Genomic DNA, 20,729 nt, shown 5'->3' with positions numbered 1-20,729 from the left:
ATGAAATTTGAAAACATCCAAACATAATTGACTTTTCCAAATCACACATTCCTTTCCCCCTTTTTCATCATATAACATTAATATGAAATTTAAAAACATCCCAACTATTGTAAGAACTTAAAAAAACTTAAGTATAAATATATGTGTTTGTCTTATTTGCTATAGTGTTTGTGATTTGTGGGACTACCTAGTGGGTTAAGAAAGTGTAGGTTAGGGGCATCTAAGGTGTTAAAATCACTAGAATATTGTAATTACTTTTGGTCACACAAATTCTTAATATGGTTGGATTTTTCTTTTAATGTCTCATTCCAACTACCTCCAATTTAGTAATGAAAATCACAATTATTCTTGGCCACACCAACTCTTAACATGGTTAGATTTTTCTTTTAATGTCTCATCCCAACTATCTCCTGTTTTCAATCTTAACTATTTAAAAAAATAAAATCCTCAGAATCCAATAACAAGATTTCACTAAAAATAAACAAATTAAAGCAAAACATCTAATATTTATTAAAATTTATATTTTCTCATAACAAGATAAATAATTTCATAAAATTTAATGAACAATTTCATGAAATTTTAAATATAAAAATATAAAATACATATAATATCAATTTTAATATTAAAAACAAGATATTTTAGATATATAAATATAGATTTTCACTATTTTTAAAAGTAGATATAAATTTATTATTATTCAGTGGTTAAAAGTAATGATGGTTGACTATTATTTGTGAAAAATATTAACTATAGTGAAAATAATAATTATTAAGTATTATTTGTGATTATAACTAAATTATGTTGTAATATAAATTTTCTAGGTTTTGGTATTTCTATGTATTTTCCGATAAATTTTGTACAAAATCCAGTAGTAATGATTTCAAATTTAAATTATGAAATCTACATACACATATTTTATTTATTTAATTAAAAAAGTATTTTAAATAATAAAAACCACCCTTTTACAAAAACATTTTTTCCAAATTAAAAATATATATATATATATATATATATATATATATATATAAATTAAAAAACCAAATATAAAAGATTTTATTGTTAATTATGGATGGATTATCACCATTTTAAAAAAAAAATCATTTTATTCAAAATATCATTAGTACAATCACATTAAAAATACTAATGTGGTTGATATAGCCAAAAAATTTATAAATATGACAAAAAAATTATTGGAACACCAAGAATACCTTATTAATGCACACATTTACCTAATTAACCATGTATAAAAAGATTATAGGTCAACTTTAAATTAAGAATTTTTTTTTTTTTAAATGAATGTTATAAATAATAAGGAGTAACTTATCATGGAGGAACTTATTAGTATTGGAATAATTTCAAATCCCTAGGAAATTGGTGGGTGGGGAGCCAAGTGGCACGAATATAATTTTCTAAATTTATTAAAAGTAATGGACCATTTTGCTAAATAAAATTTGCCTATATATAAATAAATGTTAATAATGAGGAACTTATCATGGATGAACTTATTAAAACTGTAATAATCTCAAATCTCTAATCTCTAGGAAATTGGTGGGCTGGGAGCCACGTGATATGAATCTAATTTTTTAACTTTATTAAAAGTCAATGTAACCTAACAAACTCTTTAATACACTCCAACCATTAATAATCATTAAGACTAACCATATCCCTTCAGAATCAATCTAGACCCTCAATTAAAAATAAAAATAAAAAATCAACAATCCTCATCCACCTTTTGAAATAAAAAACCTTCCACACAAAAATAAAATAAAATTATAGTATATAAAATATCATACGTATTTTTTAATTTGTAATAAAACACATTTTTACTTTACCAAATATTTTTAAAACTTAAATTATTAATATAATTTTACATGGAAAAATACAAACTTCTAATCCATTAAAATTAATTTATAGCTTATTTTTTTCATTTTTGATATTGATATGGATAACAAGTATATATTTGTAGAATTTAGACTTCTCTGATGCATATTAATTGTAACAACATTTTTGGTAAAAATCACATAAAATAAAATCCCGTCAACGTGTTTTGAATCAACCAGTGTGGTTCATCTTCAGGACAAGATGATGAATCAGATCTGGGAAATGGAATAAATAGATGATGAGAGCAACTAACTAGCCCTTAGAAATAACAGCTAATTTGACTAAAAAATTGAGATAACAAATTAAACTTTTGACCCAGAATTAATTTTTTTTTTTTTAATTTAATAATTAATATTATTTTTGAATTAAAAAATAAATAAAATAATTTCATTTAATATTAAATAATATTAGTATCATTATATTATATTACAGATATAATATCAATAAATATATATTTATTAATTTAATCTTATAAAAACATTCAATAAAATACGAGATCTCACAACACACTATCACAGTCAACAACATTTTGAAAATTTGCAACCCACAACTGAAAACCTGTTGAGATAAAGACCTTTCCTTCACTAAAGTTGAAACCATATATAAACCGTTGAGCCTGCCATTAAAGTTGAAACCATATAACAGATGCACTTGCCATCATCATCTGATTGTTGATTTTTAATAGACTTGGGAGGCTGCCATCCAGTGGTAAAGCCTATTTTACATTTGTCATCCAGAACCAATGCCAGCAGCCTTAAATGCAGGCCCTTTTCAGAGGTACGAAGCACATAACCTGAACGAAAGGTTCCCGGATCTTTTATATTCTCCTGTCGACATTCCCGATTTGAATTCCCCACTTTGCCAGTTAGGCGGAGAAACAACCTTCGCCCCTTTCCCTCTCTAGTACTCTCAATTTATTGTATTTTAACTTCACCGAATCCCAAATACCATTTCGTCTCCATTTAATTAATGGCCTTGTCCTTCACACCCTAAGCATGTTTCATTTTTCTTTGTCTGTTAGTTAGAGTTGGGAACGTGGCAGAGAGTGCATGGTCACGTGTATGGACGTGCTCTCGCATATCATGGGCACCCCCATTCAGATAATCTGTTCACAACCTAAACTCCACATCACTCTACTCAGCTCAGCTGAAAAACCCAAAAACCTGCACAGGGACTTGCACTAAATTCAGCAACTCGTCCTTGGTGTTCAGAAATAAAGCTGGAGTTATGTTCTGGTTTTGAATTCTTAGAGCGTGGCTTCCAAGGAGAAACATTGAATATCTAATTCATTTTTGCGTTTGTTTCACAGAACGTATTGCTGAGATGAATGCTGAGAAGAGGATAACGACAATGCGGTTTTAGTATTGATAACTACGATTTTGTTTGGCTTGTAAGCTGGTTTACCATGCTGTGTTGGTCAACCAGCAATGGCGAGGTTCACCATTGGGGAATCGATAAAGTTTTATCTAATGGGGAAGAACTTCCACAAGCTGCTGAAGCGAAAGGACAGTGACGCTGGAGAACGAGGTATGAGAAAATTCCACCACTCACACACTCTAGCATAATCGTGCATTTAACATTGTAGACAAAGCAAACTCCATCGTAGACCACTCACACACTCTAGCATCATTGAACATTTAACATTCTAGACAAAGTAAATTCCATCGTATACACACAACTGGGTTATGTTAACAAAAATAGTCATGTCCAGCGGAACACAATGAATTGATGTATGAAACTCCCCTGTTGTTTGTGTGAGAAATGACCCCTTCATGGCAGTGATTTATTATTAGGTGATGTTTTCACACTCTTGGTCATTAGTGCAAATCAATCCCCTGGACTTGTTTCTTTCAGTGATCACACCCAACACGAGCTTTCTTCTCTGAAGCACCATTGAGTTCCAATATTGATTAGACTCGGGTTTAGTTGTATTTGGGTTAGTGTCAATATTCAAGGCAAGCAATGCACTACTACATGGGCACAGAAGAGTTGATGGCTCAACCCCATCCTCACCCCCACCGAATGCACCTAACTTATCTTGGTGCAACTTCAGTCTCAAGAACATTATGATAGAAAATATTTTATTCCCAAGTCCTCGTGGATTTCCTATGGAGACAAGTTCACATTAACCCGTAGATAGAGTTTTCGCAGAAAATACGGGTGAAGATTTCTTGGAAGCTTATTTTTTCAGCCTTGGTGCAATGTCAAGAGGAATTGGATATTTTGGATTAAGTCATTTTTAGGAATTTGGTCAAACATTGGAGGTAGAAAAATCTAGAACTTATTTGAGGTAGCAGGGGCAATCGGGTTCTTTCCGTAAGTTAGTTAAGTGGCAATTGCAAAGCATTTCAGGTGCATATGCTTGAAGCCTTGAACAAATGGGAGATGCACTAGACCACTATTCTCTTGGAATTATTTTATCTGCATCTATATTTTGGCCCTTGGGTTCCAATGCCAAAACTCCATATATCCCGAGGGCCGAAACTTAATCTGCATCCAACAGTAGGTCCAATGCACCTGTTTTTTCTTTTAACCAGAACGAGAATTTTGGAGAATCGGTAACTTTGAAACATTGGCTACAACTATTACACCAAATACAACTATTTCATAAATGTTACAAATGGGCCAATTACAACATGTCTCCGGAGACTTGAACCCATACGGCTGAATCCATACAGCTGGGGAACAACAGATTGTTCTCCAAACCACTCGAGCTAAGATCTTTTAACAGGTCCAATGGACCCGTTAATGTGCAGTGATATTGAAATTATTTGTGCAGTGATATTGAAATTATTTGTGTGTTTTTTAGGAGGCAATCACCAACAATTAATGGCTACAAGCTCAGGTTGATGGAACAATTTGACTTGCAGAATTTTGTAACAGGGACTGGGATTATTTTACTGCTTTTGAAAGTCATAACATATCGTTCTTCTCTGTTCAGGGAAGGTGTTGAATGAATTGAGAGCATCTTTATTCAATGATCTTCGCACATCAGATGGGTTGAAACATCAACAGCATCGGTTTTGTGGCCCACGACTGGCATTGTCTTTCAACTTCCTAGTTGCAGTTGGAATCATCATGATAAACAAATTGGTAGGTATGCCCTTTTTCATGTAATGTTTTTGAATTTTAATCGCTTTCCTAATAATGTCTCTATAAATTGTTCAAATAGGTAGTGGAATAATGAGAACTATAATCCAAAGGTTTTAGAGTTTTGCCCTGTTAAAAATTATTACTGGGTTGGTACTTTTCTAAACTTGGGCAATGAAAATCAGTGACTAGCTACATATTTCTGGAAATTTCGGCGATGATGATTCAGTCACTTGCTAAGTATTTTTGGAAGACTAAAGAGTGATAATTCAGTTAAATTGCTTGTCAATAACTTACATATTTTAACTGAGGTCTAGTTTTCAGGTTAATTACAAGGTTTAGCATGGACTTGCTACTGTGCGATATAGTGGGAGTGACAGGATTTTAGTAAATTTGGAAAAAATAGGTATCAAATAATCAAGTACAATATCTGGTTTAGAAGAGCGGTAAACAGAGCAGAAGGAACATCTGACCCAAAGGGGCCACCAACAGCAACTTTGGAGAAATCTGGAAAACCAGGGTGAAGGTATTGAAACAGAGGATGACAGCCCCTCCCACGAGATGGCTGAATGGGTGCCTGCTGAAAGTAGAAGAAACACCAAGGGTTCAAGTAAAGCTAAGTTATCTAAGGAACCACGTAATTTGTAGATTTCTAGGCTTTGGGTCTTCTTCAAGAGCCCTGAGATGGTGGGTGAGAAAGAATTGGGATCTGAAAGGACAAACAGAAATCATGCTTTGTGAGAGAAGTTATGTTACTGAAATGTTCACAAACCTTGAGGACAGAGAAACAATGTTTCAGTGAGGGGCTGTGGCTTTAGAAAGAGGTGGGATTATATGTGTAATACTGGACTAGTGTGAAAGAGGCTCTTCTTCTTTTTGTGGTGTTTGAAATGAGGAAAATTTTGAAGGGAAAGTTCTGGGCGAGTATGTAAGATTGTCAGTTCAAACAAGGGATTGGGAAATGTCATATATATGCAGAATTTGCTTTAATCTGGAGCTGTAAAACCCCTTGAAAATTTGTGCCTAATCTGCTTGACCGTGCTTGAGAACAACAAATAGATTATGAAGGAATATCTTTTAAATGCAGGTTATGTCATGAATGTGGACGTGCAATGAGAGTTTGGATCAAACTGATCACCAAACCACAAGAAAATTTTGCAATATCAGATAAAAAGAGGGACAGCCGAAAGGATAAGTAAATACTCGAAAGGAAATGGGTAAGGAGAACCTTAAGTTTTATCAATGATTCAATAGAGGCAGAAAAATCTGACACCAAGAGAATCTAGAAAGAATGAAAGAGACCAATTATATTAATGCTCACCTATGACCTAAATAGTTCAATGGAACTGGGAATGCAAGGTTCTGTGACAATGACAAAAGGAGTCTAAAAGAAACTTCTTTCTAAAGGACCTAATAAAACAAGAAGGCTATAACCCTTAACATTTTTAAAGGAAAATAAATCAGACAAGTAGCAATAAATATGAAAAAGGGGAAAGGAGAAGGAAGTCCTTACTTAATCCTCCCCAATGTTAATAGTATCGTTAATTATCACAAGTAGCAATAGATATGAAAAAGGGGAAACGAGAAGGCAGTCCTTGCTTAATCCTCCCCAATGTTAATAGTATTATTGATTATCACAGGTTTCCCACAAGAATGTCTCTAAGACTATCACAAGGAGAATGATCCATGCTGGTAGTCTCCAGGGCTACCTTTAGAGGCATAAGAGTGTGCTGTGTTGAAACAAAAGCATTTCTCCTAGCATCCAAGGGCGAAGGATCCATAGAAAACAAGTGGAAATATAAAAGGGAGTTGGGAGAGGAAATATAAGTTGAGAAGATGATATAGGCTAGCATTAACACTGAAATATTGTTAAAGGCACATAAGAGTTAGAGGGAGAGAATTGGGGACAACTAGTGATAAAGATGTCAAAAGAAAAAACAATTGAGTTGAGGTAGGCAATAAATGAGTAGGAAAACAATTAAAGAGAATCTCAGTAATGAGGCAAGGAAATAGTTGATTTTGGAGCAGTGATACTGGAATTGCTTCTCCCTGCACAATCCTACTCTCAAATTGTGCCCTGAACATGAGCATTGTGGGAGTGCTCTTGGGAACATTCTCCTACCCAAAACAAAATGCTCCCTGGTTTGTTTTGGACGATTACTCCTAAGTGCACTCCAATGAGGATTAGACTGTACTCTACTTGCCTCTTGTGGGAATTTTCCTGTGCTCTTGTGGCACTTTGCTTGTCCTCCCATGGTGCTCCTGGACTCTCCCATGGAGTCTGAAATTTTCTTTCTTGGAACTTTGCATCCTTGACAAACTTGTATTGGTTTAGTCTTTGTTGAAACTTTGCATTTTTGTCCCATAGATACTGCCTTCCAAATACAATTGCATAGAGTTTGAGTGACGCAATATCAGCCTCTATCTCATCCAAATGTGTAGTTGTGGTTGAGTTTTGAAATTTACTTTGTTTTCTGATGGCTAATTCTATGCACTTGTCTAACCACTCTAGTTAGTACATCTTCTCATGTGGTGTCATCTTCAAACAAAGTTGCCTGGCTTGGGTTTATATGCATTCTCTTTTTCTAGGGTGGAGTATTATTAGGCTAGTGATCTTCTTTATCTGTATTTGTACTTCGAAGAGTGCTCCATAGAGTTTGATTTCTAATTATGAGATCGGTTTTTTAGCTATGAACATGATTTCTTGTTAATGTCTACTTGCATTTTTCCCTATTCTTTAACAATTTGTACTTACCTTTGTTGGTTGTTTCTTTGGGTGTACAAAGAATCAGCAAGGGGGTGTACTTTTATTACTTCAATATTTTTGGGACAGCAGCATGCACAATCTTTGATGTGTTGCAACACTTTTCATTCTTTCGAAAGAGGGCATCGAGTCCTAAACCATGACCTGATTTGGTTTTCTTTCTGGATCTACTTTTTTATGGCATGCATCATGTGGAGGTCTAATCAAGGGCAGGAATGAGAGAGATTTTTTTTTGCATGTTTACCTTGAAGAGACCTTCTAAGCTTTTGTTGGTTGAGGCTACAACAGGTGATCTATAATATATATGGCAGCAAATAGGGGAGGTTGTTGGAGCATGTAGGTCAACTTTTGGAGAGGCGTGTTCAATTGTAGTGCATGGAGGTGATTCGTGGCTTGATGGTGGGCCACCCTATTTATATATTGGAGGTGCTGATTATATCAACCCTATTCGACATTGGATAGAGCATGCATGTAGCAGCACACACCAACCTTGGTGTGATTTTGTGTTTACTTACATTTTCAAGAGATCACCTATAGTATCCTAGGGTAATTTTGCCCTTAGGGTTATCGAAAACATATAACCATATTCACCCAGATGACTGTATTTAATTCCAATCTTAGACAGTAGTGATATTAAGTGCACAATAAACAATAGAGTACAATTCTCCACCAGTTAGCTCACAATAAACAGTAGATTACAATCCTCCACCAGTCAGGTCACAATTCCACATTCAATTGCATTGATAACTCAGGCACATGATACCAGTTCAATAATACGAAATGAGTAATCTGTCCAACACTTCACTCTACAAATTCTGTCTTGTACGGTCCTAATAATTTAATAACAGAACTGTACTAATTATTCTAACACAACCAGCTATATTTAGCTATACTGTTACTCAGCAACTCACAGTTTATCAGTTGTAAATCTTTCAGGATTCTTGGTGCTGTTTCCGAGACTTATTATGCTGTCTAGGAGGGTTTGTGACAAACCCTTCCTACCAAAATTCTTCTTGCCGTACAATAATATTCCCAGCCCTTGCTGTGCTGGCATTACTGCTGTCTCAGGGGGAAAGCCACTGCCTAGGAAGGCTGTTTGGATGCTCTGTTATCCAAATCTGAACATATATATGTCACAGATGGTTTTTAAGGTCTTGCCTGATCCCAGAAGATCTGGATAAGGTTTCCGCTGCCTCGGGATAGGTTTAATGCTGCACCGCTGCCCTAAAAACAGCCTTAGTAGGAACCCATAATAATGATAAGCTGCCCAACAAACTTCAGCCCTGCGGCCTCTAGACAACCTCAAACACCTCATTGCTGTATGTTAGACTAGGTCTTGGCATCCTCCCACTGCCTTGAGACTTCCTCAGCCTGAAATTGTGGTGACCAGCCCACCAAAATTTCATAGAGAGAGAGACTTGCTATGCATGGATCTTCCTGGACAGATTTTCTGCGTATGCATCTTCCTAGATGGATTTAATAACCAGATAAACCATCAGACCTGTTATCGCTTAATTTAGCAGGGTTCCTAGGAGGGGCTCCTAAGGGACTACTACTAGATCAAGTGGTAAATTAAAACACTTCATCAGGACCGATAGCTTCAACAAAGCTTTAGAGATTAGAGCAATTGGACTGGTATGGGGACATTATCTATTATTTGGAGAACCTTACTTGCCCAAGTCACTTGGTCATAAGAGAAGGGCTTTAAGGTTAAAGGCTTCAAAGTATTGCATCATCAATGAGGGGCTGGGATGGAGAAATTTGGAAGGGCTTGTGCTTTAATGTGTTGATGAAGATGAAGCCATAAAACCTATTTCAGAATTCCATACAGGATTTTGTGGGGGCCACTATGCAGCTAGAACTACGGCCCACAAGATACTTAAATCCAGATATTACTGGCCCACTTTGTTTTCAGATGTGCACGAATTTGTGAGGGGATGCTAGGCTTGCGAGATGTTCACAGGGAAACAAAAGTTGGCTGCTCTACCTTTGCAACCAGTGGTGGTTGAGTCTCCCTTTTAGCATTGGGGCCTTGATTTTATAGGGCAGTTCAAAGATAATTCAAGTAATAGCTACTCATGGATCTTGACGGCAACAAATAATTTCACAAGTGGGTGGAAGCCATCCCTACAAATTTTCCACCGAGAAAGTTGTGATGGCTTGGTGCTCTTCATTAAATTCCAATTCCACACCCTCATACATGACAGATTGATCCATAAACTACCGTGGATATTCCACTGGATAGTTCATCACAACAGATTTGATAAAATTATACTAAAAAATTCCAAAATATACACTATTCCAGTTTTATATCTCTTTAGATTTATAGATCTGCAGATCACTGTTAAAAGAGTATGCATGAGAATTAAAATTATGTAGAAAATAGAGAATGACGAAATAAAATCTCACAAACACATGTAACACATGATATGACTTGGGAAACCCTATTAGGAGGAAAACCCAACTGGAAGGTGAGGACACTCCGCTCTCTTTCTCTGAATAGAAAATGTCTGCAAGTACAAAGAAGTATGGCCTATGGCTTGTGGGCTACTACAGGGCACAAATCCTCTCTGTGTGCTCTATCTCCTATCCCTCGGTTATTTTTGCTCAACTATGGAACAAATGCACTTGAAAGAATGGAACCCCTTTTCCTCCTAGTGACCCGGTTATAACATAGCCCGATAGCCTACTAGTGGTTAGGTTTGACTATCTCTTTCCTAGAGTTACAATTTAGAGTCTTCTACGTCATAATTACGTGGCTAGCCCCTTTTTCATGAGTAATGGGGGTTGCTGTGGCATGGTCTAGAACTATGGTGGTGAAAACAGGAAGGTCAAATTCTGAGTGGCATAACTTTCGCGTACAAACTTTGATTGACGTGATTCTTGCGCCGTTGGAAAGGTCTCTGTATGTAGAATAGGGAAAAAAGGTGTTGCGTTAAAGAGGAAAAGCTTTACCTCCCAAAAAGCATTGTTTGATGCCTCAAAACACTCTTGGAAGGTTTCAGACCCCAATTTGCCAAACTGGGTCCCGCCGGTAAAAAGGTTCCTGTGAGATGATTCTTTCACGTTTTCCATTCTGAAAGCATCAAGATGGATGATAAACAATATAATGATCCAATCCTGATCACACCTCCCCATTTTTGGAGGATTTTGGTCCCCAAAAGCTTCTACTAAATGAGGTGAGGAAATTTTTCCTCCACCTTGTCTTATGTGTACCATTTAGCTTTGTTTGGAAGTTGTCCTTTCAACCCAATCAACCAAAGGTCATGCCGCCCTTGTCTTGTAGTTCTGGACCTCTTTTGCAAAACCATATCTTTTGTCAACTCTGCCTAAGCATCTCTTGCCAAATCCTCCATAGAAGGTAGGACCTGTTCCTCTTCTTGATCTAGCATGGAAGGCTCATAGAATTTCAGATTATATACATTCACAACTGAGTAAATGCGCATATATGGTGGTAAATTGAGTTGATAGGCATTATCACCCACCTTTTCCAGTATTTAGAAGGGTCAATACCTCAAAGCCTTGATTTTCTTACTAGGCCCCTGTAGCCTCTCCTTGTTCAAATGTAACCATACTTTGTCTTCCACTTTGAACGACTTCTCTGTTCTATGCTGACCATGCCTGGCCTTATATTTCTCCTGTGACTTCTACAGTGTCTCTTGTACCTGTATATGGATCTGCCTGATATTCTCTATAAAATTTTCATCTCTCAAGGCATCTCTTGTAAGATCTTCCCTCTCTCCTTGATGCCTGTTGTCGCCCAAACTGTACAGGAAAGATGTGACAACGCTCAGGATGGGGGTTGTCACTCTGATCCCCGTCCTCTCCGTTCTAGTTGTCTCCCTACAGCAAGCTATGGGGGATAGTCCCTATGAAATGTGAAGATGAGAGACTTGTTGGCAACCAACAAGTCCGGGAGACACAACTGAATGGCCTAGCAACTTGGTTGAATTAGCAAGTTAAATGATTTGATTAGATTATCGTGGAAGACTAGTGCCTTAAATGGAGTCAATTACTTGCTTAAGACAAATTATTTACCAAGTCACTGGATGAATAGTTGTTGCTTAAGGATGCTTCACTATCCTAAATGAGATGCAAATCCTACAATCTAGGTGAGATGCAAAATCTTGGTTTATTTTATGTTATATGCCTACTCTAAGTGTACCTTTACTCTTAATTGTTTTGAAGCTAGTCCATAGAGTAGGTTGTAAGAGAGAAGCTAAGGGGAAGCAAGCTAGGGCTTGATTAACGATCCCTCCTTTTGGGTTCTAACCACCTGATGCCTCCGACGCTGCAAAGACTGTGGCTCTGATGACTGTGAGGTCACCGTGTTAAACACTAAAGAGGTTTTAGACTCCTCAAGCTAAATGAGAAAAGTGGGCCTATCTCTCTATCAACCAAGCTTATGCTTGGAAGTTAATGAATTAATGCAAGAGACTAGCCCTAAGATTAAAATCTACTGTACGGCCTCCTTGAAAATCGTGCCAACAAACTCAGATTTCTGCTCTTCGATTTCTGTGCAAACTACTGTACGGCCTCCTCGAAAATCGTGCCCAAAAATCTGCCTTTCACTGTATGCTAACTCAGCTGTATGGACTTGCTGGAATGATGCCTTGGAATGTGTGCCAAGCTGCTGCCTCCTTCTCTTCCCTGTCCAGAAATCTCCCTTGCTCTCTTGCTCTCCTCTCAATCTGCTCATGAAAGAATGAATGACCTTTTCCTCCTTTAATCTAACCCTAAGTGACTTTTGGGTGATCCCTAAATCCAATGGCTGAAATATATTGAGATCTATGGCTGAGATTAAGTGCTCATTTAAATCTCACTTTCTATTTTTTAATTCACCCCACTTTAATAAAGACCCACTTAGTCATTTATTTCCAAAGTCACTTTTCCTTTCTAATTTTACATTGACTTTATTAAAGTCACTTTAAAATTAGACTTTAGTAACTTTATCACTTAAAGTCACTTTTAAATTAGATTTGACTTTATAAAAATTATAAAGTCACTTTAGGAGAAAAATTAAATTCTTTTGGACACTTTTCTCCAGGCCAAAGATCAAAGCCTTACGGAACCCCTATCCTCCGGTACCAAATTTCAACACTTCCTCTTACCGAGGAAGGTGTTCCTCACCACACCCATCTTGTCTTTGAAGTAGTCATGCTTGCCCTGTGGTAAGGCTTTGGTAAGAATATCTGCAACTTGCTCATCAGTGGGAATATACTCAAGCTTCACAGCGCCCTTCTGAACACAGTCTCTGATGAAATGATATTTGATCCTGATATGCTTTGACCTGTCATGAAATACTGGATTCTCCGTGAGTTTAATGCAACTCTGATTATCACAGTAAATCATTGAAGGTCTCAACGGCTGACCAAATAAGCCAAACAACATCTTGCGAAGCCAGATGGCCTCACAACTAGCTAGACTGGCTGCCATATACTCTGCTTCCGCTGAACTCAATGCTACTGACTGCTGCTTCTGGCGGAACCATGACACTACTGCTGAACCCAACCCAAAACAACACCCTGAAGTGCTCTTCCTATCAGAAGCACAACTTGCCCAATCAGAATCAGTATAACCTGTCAGTCTCACTCCATCCCCCTGCCTGTAGTCCAGACCATAATCCACTGTCCCCTGCAAGTACCGCAAAATGTGTTTTGCAGCCACCCAGTGAACCTTCCTAGGCTCACACATAAACTGACTCATCGTGTTGACTGCAAAACAAATATCTGGTCTAGTGTTGACCAAATACATCAAGGAACCAATCAGCTGCTTGTACAATGTGGGATCCACCAACTCGGAATCCGAAGCATGAAGCTTCTTCCAGTTGGTGATAATTGGTGTCGACATGGGTTTACAATCCTCCATGTGGAATCTGCCAAGGATGTCCACAATATACTTCCCCTGCCCTAGGAAGAAATGCCCCTCCTCCTGCCACACCTCCAAACCCAAAAAGTAATGCATCAAGCCGATGTCCTTCATCTCAAACTCCGTCGCAAGATCTCTCTTGCAGTGCTCTATGAGTCTCTCTGCACCTGTAATGACCAAGTCATCCACATACAACACCAGAATGAGAGGCTCCTCACTTATCACAATATAGTAAAGGTTCGGATCTGCCTCACTCTTTGTGAAACCCATCCTCTACAAGTATGTATCTATCCTGGAGTACCAAGCTCTGGGAGCTTGCTTCAGGCCATAAAGGGCCTTCTTCAGTCTGCACACATGGGACTCCTTCCCATGCACCTCAAAGCCCTGTGGCTGCTCAATGTACACCTCCTCCTGTATGAAGCCATTGAGAAATGCAGTCTTCACATCCATCTGGTGGATCTTCCAACCCATCTCTGCTGCTATCGATATAATGGAGCGGATCGAAGTATATCGAGCCACGGGAGCGAAGGTCTCCTCATAATCAACTCCCTCTACCTGGGAGAACCCTCTAGCCACAAACCTCGCTTTGAATTTCTCAATGCTGCCATCTGCAGCATGCTTTACCTTGTAAAGCCATCTGGAAGTAACCACGGATTTGCCCTCAGGCCTCGGCACCACCTCCAAAACATCATTCATCATGATAGAAGAATACTTCTCCTGCATGGCCTCTCTCCAGACCTGTTGGCTAGCTGCCTCCTCATAGCTAGAAGGCTCAGAGTCAAGGATGCTGGTAACCATTGCCATATAGCTTCAAAACCTCTCAGGTGGTCTACTGTCTCTGACCAGCCTCTTAGGCTCAGCAACAGATGTGGCATCTCTCAAGGTGTCCTGAAGCCACTTGGGCTTCCTCTTCCCTGAGTGCACTTCTCCCATAGGAGAATGAAACTCCTCCTCCCCATCATCATCAGGAGCCTGAACTCCTGACTGTCTGTCTGCTGTCCTCCTGCCTGCACCTGAACCTGTAGAAGCTGAGGTACTGTGTGAATTGTCCATCAGTGGACTCCCTAGTGAACTGCTCTGCATGCTGCCCGAAGCACCACCCCTCTGACTCGGCGAGCCACTGCTCACTGACGGACCTGACATCCTCATAGATGTACCTCCGGATCCTCCTGATCCCTGCCCACTGGATCCCTGCGACTGACTCAACTGCTGCTGAGGGTCTGGCTGATCCAGATACTCTAACTCCCATGACCTCCTAAAGGCCCTGTCCTCCTCGAACTTCACGTCCCGTCTGACAACAACTTTCCTCTGTGCAGGATTGTAAATCCGAAAGGCCTTTGAGGTCTCACTGTAGCCCACAAAGATACCCTTCTCTGCGGTGGGCTCTAGTTTGGTCCTCTTCTCCTTGGGTATGTAGGATTATGTGATGCACCCAAAGATACGAAGATGACCAATATCAGGCTTCTTCCCAGAAAAAGCCTCCTCCGGAGTCATGTTCCCCAAGGCACGATGCAGACTCCTGTTCTGCAAATAAACAACTGTGTTGCAGGCCTCTGCCCACAAGAACAATGGCAACCCCTGATCATGTAACATGGCTTTGGCAGCCCCTACGATGGATTTGTTCTTCCTCTTCGCAACCCCGTTCTGCTGGGGGTTGTAAGGAACAATGAACTCCCTCCTAATGCCTGCCTCCGCACAATAGTCAACAAACTCTCCAAGGGTGTACTCTCCCCCGTTGTCCGACCTCAGGGATTTGATCTTCCGATCTGTCTGTGTCTCCACAAGAGCTATAAACTCCTGAAACCGCTTGAAGACCTCACTCTTGGTCTTCAAGAAATAAATCCAGGTCCTCCTGGAGTGATCATCAATGAATAAAACATAGTACTCATATCCACTCAATGAAACATGAGACATCCGACTGCTCACATCAGAATGAATCAAATCAAGTATCCCAGTCGCTCTGCTGTCATTGCTGGGAAAAGGGGATTTGGCAAACTTGCCCATCGCACATCCTCTGCAAGTATCAAAGGGATCAATACTGAAATTTGGCACACCTGTAGTGATCTCCCGCAAGGTCCTCAAGGCTCCATGATACATATGCCCCATCCTGCGGTGCCAAATCTCACACAGCTCAGAACTGCTAGCTTTGCTGTCGGTACTACTGCTCAATGCCAAAAGGGACTGGAATGCAAACTTGTACACCTATCACTCTAGCTGAATCAGCTAGAGTGCTCCTGGGATACATCAACACCTGTCCTCCCCTGAACAATACCTCATATCCTCTATCCTCCAAAGCTGAGACGAATATGAGCTTCTTCCTCATCCCTGGCACATAAAGGACATCTGACACCTTCAAGGGAGGTTTGGACTCCCTCTGAAATGTCAGTGTCCCCACACTGACTACTCTAACAACTCTGTCATCACCGAGTGCTACCTATATATCAGTGCCACTCTCTGAAAGCTTTGAGAAGTACTCACGGACTCCTGTCATGTGACGTGAAGCCCCACTGTCCACATACTAGATACCTGAAGATGCTCCGCTAATCAAGGGAAAAGCATGCTCCCTCTGAACCTGTGTGGCAGGTGATCCTGCACTAGAGGACTCATACGCAGTGAACCCAAACTCCCGGTCAAAACGAACTGCAAAGTCCTCAACCTCTGCTGAAGCTGCCATGCTCTGGTTCTTCCCCTTCTTCTTCTTCTTCTCCGGACACACAACTGCATAGTGTCCCATCTTTTGACAATTCCAACACTTCACCTTGGAATAGTCCTTCTGTGTGTTATCTTGTTTACCTTTACCTTTGCCTTTGCCCCCACCATTGCTTGTGGAAGCCTGCTTCTTCCCTTTGCCTTTCTTGCCTCCTGCCGACAGTGCTACATCCTCATCCTGCTCAACTGGCTTGGCTGCCCCAAGCTGACCTTTTCTGATCTCTGTCTGAATGCAATCATCCCAAAACCTCTCCCATGTGGGAAGGGTCTCACGTGCACAAACCCCATCAGCAAAGTTCATCCATGAACGGGGGAGGCCATTCACTGCAATCCGCACCAACTCAGTGGGTGGAATGTCCTCTCCAACTGCTGCCAACTCATCTCTCACATTAGTAATCTTTGTGAGATATCCAGCTGCACTATCATTGCCCATCTTAATGGTCTTCAGCTTTTCCTTCAGGACCATTTTCCGGTTCTCATTGGTACTCTGGTAGAGATTGGACAATGCTGTCCACATCTCATGGGCATTTCTCTTTCCTCTCACATGAGGAATGCAATGGTCTTTGACTCCGTCTAGAATCAGTCTCTTACCCTTGTTTTTTTATTATACTCAGCCAACTGAGTAGCATCAGTGGGCACAACAACAGGGTTCTGTGTGGTATGCACCATGATGTCCCAGACTTCTGCCTCCTCAAAGATAATCTGCATTCTCTCCTTCCAAACGCTGTAATTTGTATGCCCATCCAACCTATCCTCCACCCTCAATCCCAATGACATCCTGCTGTCCTAAAACTGAAAAATAGCACTGCTGTAGTAAAGATAAAACTGTTGTTTGTGAAAAATCAACTTGCTGGAATTTTCTGAGTGAAAAATCAGCAGGCTGTAATTTTCCTCCTTGTTGTCCCAAACTGCGCTTCAACACTCAAGCTCCGATACCATGTAAAAATTTCTCTTTTCCCACCCCGGTTTTCAGTTTCACCTTATTTCTCCAAAATAGTTAAATGCCCTTTCCCATATCCATACATTCAACAACTAAAAAATAAATTTTGCTGAAAATACAAATTCTGGAAGTTTTACACAATGCTGGAAAATGCAGAAATATAAAAATCAGCACATATAAATAGCGATTTAACACATTTAAACACAATGATTTTTGGTCAAGGTGACCCTGGAAAAACCCCCTACAACTCTTGGGGAAAACCAGTTCGAGAGCTCCTTCTTATTTCTGAAAAATGCTTTTTTACAGTGAGAAATATCACAGCCAACTGGAAAAACTTGCAAACAGCAAAATCTGAACAGCAATAAATGCTGTACGTCCTCGATTTCTGTGCAAATTTTCAGCCTTAAATTCTACTGTACGGCTTGCCTAGAAAATCGTGCAAGCTGCCAGAAATTCTGCTGTACGATTTCCTCGATTTCTGTGCCTAAAATTGCTGTACGGCCTCCTTGAAAATCTACTGTACGACCTCCTTGAAAATCGTGCCAGCAAACTCAGATTTCTGCTCTTCGATTTCTGTGCAAACTCCTGTACGGCCTCCTTGAAAATCGTGCCCAAAAATCTGCCCTTCACTGTATGCTAACTCAGCTGTATGGACTTGCTGGAATGCTGCCTTGGAATGTGTGCCAAGCTGCTGCCTCCTTCTCCTCCTTGTCCAGAAATCTCCCTTGTTCTCTTGCTCTCCTCTCAATCTGCTCATGAAAGAATGAATGACCTTTTCCTCTTTTAATCTAACCGTAAGTGGCTTTTGGGTGATCCCTAAATCCAATGGCTGAAATAGATTGAGATCTATGGCTGCGAATAAGTGCTCATTTAAATCTCACTTTCTATTTTGTAATTCACCCCACTTTAATAAAGACCCACTTAGTCATTTATTTCCAAAGTCACTTTTCCTTTCTAATTTTACATTGACTTTATTAAAGTCACTTTAAAATTAGACTTTAGTAACTTTATCACTTAAAGTCACTTTTAAATTAGATTTGACTTTATAAAAATTATAAAGTCACTTTAGGAGAAAAATTAAATTCTTTTGGACACTTTTCCCTAGGCCAAAGATCAAAGCCTTAGGGAACCACCTGTCCTCCGGTACCAAATTTCAACACAATTAAGTTAAGCGATTATTGGATGATTTTTGGTCAATTTTAATGGTTCTTATTAGAGTTATATGTCTGCATAAATAGTTGTAGCAAAATAGAGAAGATAATGAGGGGAAGAAAGACAAACCAAGAGGCCTAAAGGCCTAGTTGAGGGCTAGAAGGCTTGAAGATGACTTCCACTTCCTGCAACCACAATGTTAGCAAGAAAATAGTTGCAAATACGAAGTGCTAGAGATGAAAAACAATGTAGAACCTTACCATAAGCCTGCAACCACAAGAAGAAATCAAATTTTGATGCCAAAACCCCACAACCAAGCCAAAAATACCCAAAGATGGAAGAGAAAGGCCCAACAAGGCTTGTGGCTAGGGAAAAGAGGCCACTAAGGCTTGCGATGAGGGAGGAGAAGCCCTAGCCTAATTAGGCTTGCGGCTAGAGGGCAAAGGCTCGTAGGGTCTGCGACAAAGGCCCAAAGGGCTGCCGCTAAAGGAAGAAACCCTCAAAAAGGCTGTGGAAAGGGCTTGGAGGAGGGCTGAGGGCCTTGGGAGGCAGCCCAAGGCTGCGGCCAAGCCAAGAGAGGGGAGTCGAGGACTTAAAAGGACTAGACGACCAGGGTTAGGGCCTAAAACTGCCACGACCAAGGAGAAAAAGAGGGCCGAGGGCCTAAAAAGGCCTCAAGGGGTCACGACTAGGGCAAAAGGAGGAATATGGCTAGGCATAAGGGCCTAAAAAAATTGAAATCCTGCAATGCCCAAAAAATGCCATTGATCACCTCAAAATTGCTGGACGACTTCCCTTCTTCAGCTGGAGGTTGAGTTGCAAGAAGCCGGGGAGGCTAGATCTTAACCTCAAGGGCCTAGATCAATCTTCCTTGCTTGGTTGAATAGCCCAAAAAAATTTGTTGGTTCAAACCCTTTAGCTATCACTTGCAAAATGAATCAAAGAATGCCAAACCCCAAATATATATAAAACCCCAAAAAAATATAAAACCCCAAGTGCTGCAAAACAAATCGGGTAGAAATAATTTACAAAATTATTTACAATTGTACAATATTTACAAAATAATAGTTTTTGAATAATAATGGATGAATTAATTTCAAAAAATAGATATTGGCCAAACGCTCCTACAAAATTAATTACCAAAATGAAATCTCAGAGTCCAAACATAGTCGGCTCTTCCCCATAGTCTATGAACTTGGAGCCCAAGGTCTAGCGTACCTATAAATCTCTATAATTTTTCTCATAGTAAAATTGTTAGATCATATAGTGAATTAGATCACTTAAGATAGCATGTATCAATAGAATGTTCTTATCACCGAAAAATGAAATAATAGTTATTAAAAATATTCAACACAATATAGGATCACACATAGCTAACACATACCACAGATCAGTAGAAGAAGAACACAATGAACTGAACCCAAAGTCTTCTATTATGATAAAGAATGTTCCCGGTAGAGCAACAACTCCATACTAGTGTTCAAGAATTTCATCATCCAAAGATACCCAATAGAAGCTCAATAGCTTATTGATATAGACAAACCCCTCCAAGTGGAAAATAACAGCTATCTGGCTTGATCCTTGTCAAAATAATCTCAATCATTGAAAATAGCTTGATCATCTTTTAATCTCTACCCTCAAATTTTTAATTTTGAGGAAGCATTCGAATTTTTCTTAAAACTCACTTTTAATTAATAAAAAAATTAATATTTTGGATTAATTTCCTCAAAAATTTGACTTTGACTTAACCACTAAGGTCTAATGGCTCAATTTTTCTTAAAATATCCATTTTTTCTTGTTGGGGGACCTCCAAAAATTGAATTTCCTTTGACTTACGAATTTTTGATTATTTTCTACTTAGAGAGAAATTAATTTTTCTATAATTTTTTCAACTCAAAATTAATTAATTTTCCATCTTAGGATTTTTATTTAATTTTGCCAGAAAAATTAATTAATTGACACTAGAGAGGATTAATGCTTTTTCCAACCTAAAATATTTTAGGCATGGTGTCTAAATATGAGGGATCATGCACTAAAATAATTTTTATATCAAATTATTACAATATCAACCCTTGGAAGGGGGAAACACATTTAGACTCATACCCTCAATAATTTACGCAATTCTGTGACACAATGTGATCTAGTATGGACCAAGTGTGTTTGTAATAAAATAATTTAGCCAAATGTGCTTAAATTATTCCCAGTCATGCTTTTACAAAGACTTGATAAAACACTAGGACTCACCTAAGACGTTGTCAATGAATTCCACCCTAGCTTTGGGGTTTAAGCTAGAAGAAAAACTCTGTCGATTATCCTTGTTTAGAA

At 39.0% G+C, this 20,729-nt stretch overlaps 1 protein-coding gene across 1 annotated transcript in view; it reads left to right on the top strand.

The window, feature by feature from the left end:
• Nucleotides 1-2,925: 2,925 nt before the first annotated feature.
• LOC149255282 (nucleotide-sugar uncharacterized transporter 2-like) overlaps nucleotides 2,926-20,729 on the top strand; it is a 146,821-nt gene continuing 129,017 nt past the window's right edge. The window contains exons 1-2 of the mRNA XM_089457197.1: nucleotides 2,926-3,408; nucleotides 4,823-4,974. Coding sequence (XP_089313323.1) covers nucleotides 3,309-3,408; nucleotides 4,823-4,974 — 252 coding nt within the window. The 5' untranslated portion in view covers nucleotides 2,926-3,308. The remainder of the gene's footprint in view (nucleotides 3,409-4,822; nucleotides 4,975-20,729) is intronic.

Source organism: Pinus tabuliformis, chromosome 7 (assembly GCF_031772625.1).
Source record: "Pinus tabuliformis cultivar Carrire ecotype Pingquan chromosome 7, CPIR1, whole genome shotgun sequence".
Taxonomy (NCBI): Eukaryota; Viridiplantae; Streptophyta; class Pinopsida; order Pinales; family Pinaceae; genus Pinus; species Pinus tabuliformis.
The sequence above is the reverse complement of the archived record's forward strand: the minus strand, read 5'-3'. Positions and strand labels throughout refer to the sequence as shown.